Raw genomic sequence first — 10,000 nt, 5'->3', positions numbered from 1 at the left:
TAGTTATAACTATAGATGTAGCTGTAGGTATGACTGTAGATGTAGGTCTGACTGCTGATGTAGCTGTAGGTCTGACTAGTTAGTAGTCTGACTGTAGCTGTAGGTCTGACTGTAGATGTAGATGTAGGTCTGACTAGTTAGTAGTCTGACTGTAGATGTAGGTCTGACTAGTTAGTAGTCTGACTGTAGCTGTAGGTCTGACTGTAGTTAGTAGTCTGACTGTAGCTGTAGGTCTGACTAGTTAGTAGTCTGACTGTAGCTGTAGGTCTGACTAGTTAGTAGTCTGACTGTAGATGTAGGTCTGACTAGTTAGTAGTCTGACTGTAGCTGTAGGTCTGACTGTAGATGTAGGTCTGACTAGTTAGTAGTCTGACTGTAGCTGTAGGTCTGACTAGTTAGTAGTCTGACTGTAGCTGTAGGTCTGACTGTAGTTAGTAGTCTGACTGTAGCTGTAGGTCTGACTAGTTAGTAGTCTGACTGTAGCTGTAGGTCTGACTAGTTAGTAGTCTGACTGTAGCTGTAGGTCTGACTGTAGTTAGTAGTCTGACTGTAGCTGTAGGTCTGACTAGTTAGTAGTCTGACTGTAGCTGTAGGTCTGACTAGTTAGTAGTCTGACTGTAGATGTAGGTCTGACTAGTTAGTAGTCTGACTGTAGCTGTAGGTCTGACTGTAGTTAGTAGTCTGACTGTAGATGTAGGTCTGACTAGTTAGTAGTCTGACTGTAGATGTAGGTCTGACTAGTTAGTAGTCTGACTGTAGCTGTAGGTCTGACTGTAGTTAGTAGTCTGACTGTAGATGTAGGTCTGACTAGTTAGTAGTCTGACTGTAGCTGTAGGTCTGACTAGTTAGTAGTCTGACTGTAGCTGTAGGTCTGACTGTAGTTAGTAGTCTGACTGTAGATGTAGGTCTGACTAGTTAGTAGTCTGACTGTAGCTGTAGGTCTGACTAGTTAGTAGTCTGACTGTAGCTGTAGGTCTGACTGTAGTTAGTAGTCTGACTGTAGATGTAGGTCTGACTAGTTAGTAGTCTGACTGTAGCTGTAGGTCTGACTGTAGTTAGTAGTCTGACTGTAGATGTAGGTCTGACTGTAGTTAGTAGTCTGACTGTAGCTGGAGGTCTGACTGTAGATGTAGCTGTAGGTCTGACTGTAGATGTAGGTCTGACTGTAGATGTAGGTCTGACTGTATCTGGAGGTCTGACTGTATCTGGAGGTCTGACTGTAGCTTGAGGTCTGACTGTAGCTGTAGGTCTTACTGTAGCTGTAGGTCTGACTGTAGATGGAGGTCTGACTGTAGATGTAGCTGTAGGTCTGACTGTAGCTGTTGGTCTGACTGTAGCTGTAGGTCTGACTGTAGTTAGTAGTCTGTCTGTAGCTGTAGGTCTGACTGTAGTTATAACTGTAGATGTAGCTGGAGGTCTGACTGTAGCTGGAGGTCTGACTGTAGCTGGAGGTCTGACTGTAGCTGTAGATGGAGGTCTGACTGTAGATGGAGGTCTGACTGTAGATGTAGCTGTAGGTCTGACTGTAGCTGTTGGTCTGACTGTAGCTGTAGGTCTGACTGTAGTTAGTAGTCTGACTGTAGCTGTAGGTCTGACTGTAGTTATAACTGTAGATGTAGCTGGAGGTCTGACTGTAGCTGGAGGTCTGACTGTAGCTGGAGGTCTGACTGTAGCTGTAGATGGAGGTCTGACTGTAGATGGAGGTCTGACTGTAGATGTAGCTGTAGGTCTGACTGTAGCTGTAGGTCTGACTGTAGATGTAGGTCTGGCTGTAGTTAGTAGTCTGACTGTAGCTGTAGATGTAGGTCTGACTGTAGCTGTAGGTCTGACTGTAGTTAGTAGTCTATCTGTAGCTGTAGGTCTGACTGTAGTTAGTAGTCTGACTGTAGCTGTAGATGTAGGTCTGACTGTAGCTGTAGGTCTGACTGTAGTTAGTAGTCTGACTGTAGCTGTAGGTCTGACTGTAGTTAGTAGTCTGACTGTAGCTGTAGATGTAGATCTGACTGTAGACGTAGGTCTGGCTGTAGTTAGTAGTCTGACTGTAGCTGTAGATGTAGGTCTGACTGTAGTTAGTAGTCTGACTGTAGCTGTAGGTCTGACTGTAGTTAGTAGTCTGACTGTAGCTGTAGATGTAGGTCTGACTGTAGATGTAGGTCTGGCTGTACTCTGACTGTTTCCTGCTCGTTCACCTTCAGGAGGATCAGAGAAGGATCTCCTTACGGTCACCTTCCTAACTGGAGGCTGCTGTCTGTCATCGTTAAATGTGGAGACGACCTGAGACAGGAGCTGCTGGCCTTCCAGGTGCTGCAGCAGCTAAAGGTAACGCAGTGACATCACACACACACACGTCACATGACCTAAACACCCCGAGAACCACTGACCACAGCTCCCCCCCCCCCCCCCCCTGCAGTCCATCTGGGAGCAGGAGCGCGTCCCCCTCTGGATCAAGCCCTACAAGATCCTGGTGCTGTCGATGGACAGCGGGATGATCGAGCCCGTGATGAACGCCGTGTCGCTCCACCAGGTGAAGAAGCACAGCCAGCTGTCTCTGCTCGACTACTTCCTGCAGGAGCACGGCGCTCCCACCACAGAGGCCTTCCTCACCGCTCAGAGGAACTTCGTCCAGAGCTGCGCAGGATACAGTCTGATCTGCTACCTGCTGCAGGTTAAAGACAGGTGAGACTCACACACACACACACACACACACACACACACACACACACACACACACACACACACACACACACACAGAGACACACACACACACACACACACACACACACACAGAGAGACACTCACACTCACACACACACAGAGAGACACATACAGAGACTCACACACACATACACACAGATACACTCACATTCACACACACACACACACACACACACACACACACAGAGAGAGACACTCACACACACGCACACAGAGACTCACACACACACAGAGACTCACACACACACAGACACACACACACACACACACACACTCACGCACAGAGACACACACAGAGACACACACACACTCACACAGAGACACACACACAGAGAGAGACACACACACTCACAAACACACTCACACACTCACACACACTCCCACACACACACACACTCACTCACTCACACACTCACACACACTCACACACACAAACACTCACTCTCACACACACACACACACACACTCTCTCTCTCTCTCTCTCTCTCTCTCACACAAACACACACACACACACACTCACATGCTTACACACACACACACACTCACACACTCTCTCTCACTCACACACACACACACACGCAGAGAGACACACACACTCACACACACACAGAGACACACACTCTCACACACTCACTCTTCTGTTCTCTGTCCTCTCAGACACAACGGGAACATCCTATTGGACGCTGAGGGTCACATCATCCACATTGACTTCGGCTTCATCCTCTCCAGCTCGCCCAAAAACCTCGGCTTCGAAACGTCCGCCTTCAAACTCACCACGGAGTTCGTAGAGGTGAGTTTATCACAGTTCTTTAGGTTCTTTAGGAGGTTGTAGTGGTTCTTTAGGAGGTTGTAATGGTTCTTTAGGTTCTTTAGGAGGTTGTAATGGTTCTTTAGGTTCTTTAGGAGGTTGTAATGGTTCTTTAGGTTCTTTAGGAGGTTGTAATGGTTATTTAGGTTCTTTAGGAGGTTGTAATGGTTCTTTAGGAGGTTGTAATGGTTCTTTAGGTGCTTTAGGAGGTTGTAATGGTTCTGTAGGGGGTTGTAGTGGTTCTTTAGGAGGTTGTAGCGGTTCTTTAAGTTCTTTAGGAGGTTGTAGTGGTTCTTTAGGTTCTTAAGGAGGTTATAGTGGTTCTTTAGGAGGTTGTAGTGGTTCTTTAGGAGGTTGTAATGGTTCTGTAGGTTCTTTAGGAGGTTGTAGTGGTTCTTTAGGAGGTTGTAGCGGTTCTTTAGGTTCTTTAGGAGGTTGTCGTGGTTCTTTAGGAGGTTGTAGTGGTTCTTTGAGTTCTTCAGGAGGTTGTAATGGTTCTTTAGGAGGTTGTAGTGGTTCTTAAGGTTCTTTTGGAGGTTGTAATGGTTCTGTAGGAGGTTGTAGTGGTTCTTTAGGAGGTTGTAGCGGTTCTTTAGGAGGTTGTAATGGTTCTTTAGGTTCTTAAGGAGGTTGTAATGGTTAGGTAGGAGGTTGTAGTGTTTCTTTAGGAGGTTGTAGTGGTTCTTTGAGTTCTTCAGGAGGTTGTAATGGTTCTTTAAGTTCTTTAGGAGGTTGTAGTGGTTCTTTAGGAGGTTGTTATGGTTCTGTAGGAGGTTGTAGTGGTTCTTTAGGAGGTTGTAATGGTTCTTTAGGAGGTTGTAGTGGTTATTTAGGTTCTTTTGGAGGTTGTAATGGTTCTTTAGGTTCTTTAGGAGGTTGTAATGGTTGTGTAGGAGGTTGTAGTGGTTCTTTAGGAGGTTGTACCGGTTCTTTAGGAGGTTGTAGTGGTTCTTTAGGAGGTTGTAGTGGTTCTTTAGGAGGTTGTAGTGGTTCTTTAAGTTCTTCAGGAGGTTGTAGCGGTTCTTTGTAGGAGTTCTTTAGGAGGGTGTAGTGGTTCTTTAGGAGGTTGTAATGGTTCTTTAGGTGGTTGTAATGGTTCTTTAGGTTCTTAAGGAGGTTGTAATGGTTCTTCGTAGGAGGTTGTAGGGGTTCTTTAGTTTCTGTAGGAGGTTGTAGGGGTTCTTTAGTTGCTTTAGGATGTTGTAATGGTTCTTTACACAGTGAAGGGCTTCAGTCCAGCAAGTTCTCCGGCTAGGGTTCCTTTAGGAGGTTGTAGTGGTTCTTTAAGTTCTTCAGGAGGTTGTAATGGTTCTGTAGGAGGTTGTAATGGTTCTTTAGGAGGAGTTCTGTAGGAGGTTGTAATGGTTCATTAGGAGGTTGTAGTGGTTCTTAAGGTTCTTTTGGAGGTTGTAATGGTTCTTTAGGTTCTTTAGGAGGTTGTAATGGTTCTTTTGGAGGTTGTAGTGGTTCTTTAGGTTCTTTTGGAGGTTGTAATGGTTCTTTAAGTTCTTCAGGGGGTTGTAATGGTTATTTAGGTTCTTTTGGAAGTTGTAATGGTTCTTTAAGATCTTTAGGAGGTTGTAGTGGTTCTTTAGGTTCTTTAGGAGGTTGTAGTGGTTCTTTAGGAGGTTGTAGTGGTTCTTTAGGAGGTTGTAGTGGTTCTTTAGGTTCTTTAGGAGGTTGTAATGGTTCTGTAGGAGGTTGTAATGGTTCTTTAGGAGGTTGTAGTGGTTCTTTAAGTTCTTCAGGGGGTTGTAGTGGTTCTTTATAGGAGTTCTTTAGGAGGTTGTAGTGGTTCTTTAGGAGGTTGTAATGGTTCTTTAGATTCTTTAGGAGATTTAATGGTTCTTTGTAGGGGTTCTGTAGGAAGTTGTAGGGGTTCTTTCATTTCTGTAGGAGGTTGTAACGGTTCTTTGGGTTCTTAAGGAGTTTGTTGAGGTCCAACAGAAACTGTGTTTGATATATCATAATTTTTAAATATTGACTGCAAATCTTTAGGCCCCTAATTTTGAAACTGTGTGTGTGTGTGTGTGTGTGTGTGTGTGTGTGTGTGTGTGTGTGTGTGTGTGTGTGTGTGTGTGTGTGTGTGTGTGTCAGGTGATGGGCGGTCCAGACGGCGACATGTTTAACTACTACAAGATGTTGATGCTTCAGGGTCTGATAGGAGCCAGGAAACACATGGACCGAGTACTGCAGATAGTGGAGATCATGCAGCAAGGTACACACACACACACACACACACACATATACACACAGATACACACGCATATATACACACACACAGAAACACACACAGAAACACACTGAAACACACAGATACACACACTGTGGATCTTACGTTCTGCCCCCCCCCCCCCCCACCCCAGGGTCCCAGCTGCCCTGTTTCCATGGTTCCAGCACCATGCGGGGTCTGAAGGAACGGTTCCACATGTCTCTGACGGAGGAACAGCTGCAGCTGCTGGTGGACCAGCTGGTGGAGGGCTCCATGCGCTCGCTCACCACCAAGCTGTACGACGGCTTCCAGTACCTCACCAACGGCATCATGTGACCCTGTGTGTGTGTGTGTGTGTGTGTGTGTGTGTGTGTGTGTGTGTGTGTGTGTGTGTGTGTGTGAGAGCAGCAGTGAACAAACAGACTGGTTTTATAAGCGGAGACGACGAGCGGCTCTCTCTGTCTTCTTTTTTTTTTTTTTTTTTCTCTTCGTCGTCTTTTCTCTGGAAGAATCAATTTTTTTTCTCGTGCTCTTCTTCTTCTTCTTCTTCTTCTTCTTCTTCTTCTTCTTCTTCTTCTTCTTCCTTTTTTTCCACATGATTTATTTTCTCGTGCTCCTTCCTTCCCCCTCCCTCCTTTCCTTCCTTTTTCCTTCCTTCCATCCTTCCTCTCGCTTTCCTCCCTTCCTTCTTTCCTTCCCCCATCCCCCTTTCTTCCTTCCTTCTTTCCTTCTTTCCTCCCTTCCTCTTTTCCTTTCTCCCTCCCTCCTTCTATCCTCCGTCCTTCCTTCCTTCCTCCCTTTTTTTTTTCTTTTGTCTTTTCTCTGGAAGAATCGATTTATTTTCTCGTGCTCTTCTTCTTCTTCTTCTTCTTCTTCTTCTTCTTCCTTTTTTTTTCCACATGTGGGCAGAGCCCCCCCCCACCCCCTCATTTGGCTGCTCATTGGACTCCTAACCAATATCAGAGAGCAGCAGGAAGGAAGGAAGGACGGACTCTGCAGGAAACATTAACAGACTCTCTTTAAAGGACCATTCCGCTGTTTTTCATGTTTTAGCCCTTTAACTGCAAACCAGTGTAAACCAGTTTAAACCAGTGTAAACCAGTGTAAACCAGTTTAAACCAGTGTAAACCAGTGTAAACCAGTTTAAACCAGTTTAAACCAGTGTAAACCAGTTTGACCATTAAAACAACCTCAGAGTCCATCTGATCTGCAGCTGTCTCATTCCATTTCATGTTTGCTTCCTTCCTTCCCCCTCCCTCCTTTCCTTCCTTTTTCCTCCCTTCCTTCCTTCCCCCTCCCTCCTTCCTTCCTTTTTCCTTCCTTCCATCCTTCCTCCTCTTTCATTTCTTCTTCCTCCCTTCCTTCCTTCCCCCTCCCTCCTTTCCTTCCTTCTTCCTTCCTTCCCCTTCCCTCCTTTCCTTCCTTCTTCCTCCCTTCCCCCTCCCTTCCATCCTTCCTTCTTCCTCCCTTCTTTCCGTCCCCCTCCCTCCTTTTCTTCTGACCACTTTGTTTTACACTTTAAAGTATTTTTAGATGTTTAATAAATGAAGACTTTTGTATTTTCCACCTGTTTTGACTGTTCCTTCCTTCCTTCCTTCCTTCCTTCCTCCCTTCCTTCCTTCCTTCCTTACTCCCTCCCTTCCTTCCCTTCCATCCTTCCTCCCTTCCTTCCCCCTCCCTCCTTTCCTTCCTTTTCCATCCTTCCTCCCTCCTTTCCTTCCTAACTTCCATCCTTCCTCTCGCTTTTTTACTCCCTCCCTTCCTTCCTTCCCCCTCCCTCCTTCCTTCCTTTTTCCTTCCTTCCATCCTTCCTCCTCTTTCATTTCTTCTTCCTCCCTTCCTTCCTTCCCCCTCCCTCCTTTCCTTCCTTCTTCCTTCCTTCCCCTTCCCTCCTTTCCTTCCTTCTTCCTCCCTTCCCCCTCCCTTCCATCCTTCCTTCTTCCTCCCTTCTTTCCGTCCCCCTCCCTCCTTTTCTTCTGACCACTTTGTTTTACACTTTAAAGTATTTTTAGATGTTTAATAAATGAAGACTTTTGTATTTTCCACCTGTTTTGACTGTTCCTTCCTTCCTTCCTTCCTTCCTTCCTCCCTTCCTTCCTTCCTTCCTTACTCCCTCCCTTCCTTCCCTTCCATCCTTCCTCCCTTCCTTCCCCCTCCCTCCTTTCCTTCCTTTTCCATCCTTCCTCCCTCCTTTCCTTCCTAACTTCCATCCTTCCTCTCGCTTTTTTACTCCCTCCCTTCCTTCCTTCCCCCTCCCTCCTTCCTTCCTTTTTCCTTCCTTCCATCCTTCCTCCTCTTTCATTTCTTCTTCCTCCCTTCCTTCCTTCCCCCTCCCTCCTTTCCTTCCTTCTTCCTTCCTTCCCCTTCCCTCCTTTCCTTCCTTCTTCCTCCCTTCCCCCTCCCTTCCATCCTTCCTTCTTCCTCCCTTCTTTCCGTCCCCCTCCCTCCTTTTCTTCTGACCACTTTGTTTTACACTTTAAAGTATTTTTAGATGTTTAATAAATGAAGACTTTTGTATTTTCCACCTGTTTTGACTGTTCCTTCCTTCCTTCCTTCCTTCCTTCCTCCCTTCCTTCCTTCCTTCCTTACTCCCTCCCTTCCTTCCCTTCCATCCTTCCTCCCTTCCTTCCCCCTCCCTCCTTTCCTTCCTTTTCCATCCTTCCTCCCTCCTTTCCTTCCTAACTTCCATCCTTCCTCTCGCTTTTTTACTCCCTCCCTTCCTTCCTTCCCTTCCTTCCCCCTCCCTCCTTTCCTTCCTTCTTCCTCCCTCCTTTCCATCCTTCCTTCCTTCCTAACTTCCTTCCCCCTCCCTCATTTCCTTCCTTCTTCCTCCCTCCCTTCCTTCCCCCTCCCTCATTTCCTTCCTTTTTCCTCCCTCCTTTCCATCCTTCCTCCATCCTCCTTTTCCTTCCTTTTTCCTCCCTCCTTTCCTTCCTCCCTTCCTTCCTTGACTGGAGGACAACAGGAGGGTTAAAGCAGCTGTGAAGAACCTTAAAACATTCAAACCTTCCTTATTTGATTTTCTGAGCTGCTTTTTTTTTGTTAATGTTTGATTTAAAATGTTTGTGCATAAAGTTTCTGTTAATGTTAATGAGCTTATTATTATTATTATTATTAATAAACCAAAGCAATGAGCCTTCACACAGCTGTGAGTCACAGTTTGAACATGAATCAAAGCTTCAGACTGAAGGAGGAGCCGACAGGTGGAGCAGGACGCAGGAGTGTGTCACCTTTTTATTCTCAGGCCTCAAATTTCTCTTCATTAATAAAAAAATGTTTGTTATAAATGAATCTGACTCCTGTTTTATTAAAGGGAGGGAAGGAGGGACAGAAAGGAGGGAGGAAGACGGAAGGAAAGGAGGGAGGGACAGGAGGGAGGAAGAAGGAAGGGAAGGAAAGAAAGGACGGACTGAAAGGAGGGAAAGAGGGAGGATACATGAAAAATCTCACTTTGCCTTTAACGAGTGTTTCAGAAGGAAGGAAAGGAGGGAGGGAAGAAGACGGGAGGAAGGAGGGAAGAAAAAAAGGACAGGATGGAAAGTGGGCCGAATTGGACCTCTCGGCAGGCCGGTTCTGGCCCACGGGCCGCATGCAGCCTGAGAGAAGACATGCAGGTGTGTGTGTGTGTGTGTTTTAAATATGTCATGACAGCAGGGGGCAGCAGAGGCACCCACAAGTATTTTCTGTTGTTCAATCAACCTGAGCTCCTTCCTTCCTTCCTCCCTTCCTTCCTTCCTTCCTTCCTTCCTTCTTTTCCTTCCTCCCTGCCTTCTTTCTTCCCTTCCTCTTTTCCTTTTTCCCTCCCTCGTTCCTTATTTCCTCCATCCTTCCTTCCTTTCCTTCCTACCATCTGTCCTTCCTCCCTCCCTCCTTCTCTCCTCCCTTCCTTCTTTCTTTCCTCCGTCCTTCCTTCCTTCCTTCCTTTCCTTCCTTCCATCTGTCCTCCCTCCCTCCCTCCTTCTCTCCTCCCTTCCTTCTTTCCTTCCTCCTTTCATTCCTTCTTTCTTCCCTTCCTCCCTCCCTCCTTCTCTCTTTCTTTCCTCCCCCCTACCTTCCTTCCTTCCTTCTTTCCTCCATCCTTCCTTCCTTCCTCCCTTCCTTTCAATGAGTGTCCTATGAAGGGTTAAACCCCCCCCCCCCCCCGCAGTCCAGCAGAACAACATCAACCGTAAACAGCAGAGAGGATCAGCATCAGACCCTTTATTGTGCAAATAATTATATTTGGTAACTTCTGTACATATCCCAAAATATCCTTCCTTCCTTCC

At 46.3% G+C, this 10,000-nt stretch overlaps 1 protein-coding gene across 2 annotated transcripts in view; it reads left to right on the top strand.

The window, feature by feature from the left end:
* Positions 1 to 6,341, top strand: part of pi4kb (phosphatidylinositol 4-kinase, catalytic, beta) — a 19,132-nt gene extending 12,791 nt beyond the window's left edge. For both annotated transcript variants that reach the window (XM_053327837.1, XM_053327838.1), the window contains 5 exons: positions 2,196 to 2,319; positions 2,411 to 2,676; positions 3,373 to 3,505; positions 5,621 to 5,741; positions 5,890 to 6,341. In XM_053327837.1, the coding sequence (XP_053183812.1) occupies positions 2,196 to 2,319; positions 2,411 to 2,676; positions 3,373 to 3,505; positions 5,621 to 5,741; positions 5,890 to 6,071 (826 nt within the window). In that variant the 3' untranslated portion in view covers positions 6,072 to 6,341. The remainder of the gene's footprint in view (positions 1 to 2,195; positions 2,320 to 2,410; positions 2,677 to 3,372; positions 3,506 to 5,620; positions 5,742 to 5,889) is intronic.
* Positions 6,342 to 10,000: the final 3,659 nt, after the last annotated feature.

This window comes from Scomber japonicus, chromosome 10, assembly GCF_027409825.1.
Source record: "Scomber japonicus isolate fScoJap1 chromosome 10, fScoJap1.pri, whole genome shotgun sequence".
In the NCBI taxonomy this organism is placed as follows: domain Eukaryota; kingdom Metazoa; phylum Chordata; class Actinopteri; order Scombriformes; family Scombridae; genus Scomber; species Scomber japonicus.
The sequence above is the reverse complement of the archived record's forward strand: the minus strand, read 5'-3'. Positions and strand labels throughout refer to the sequence as shown.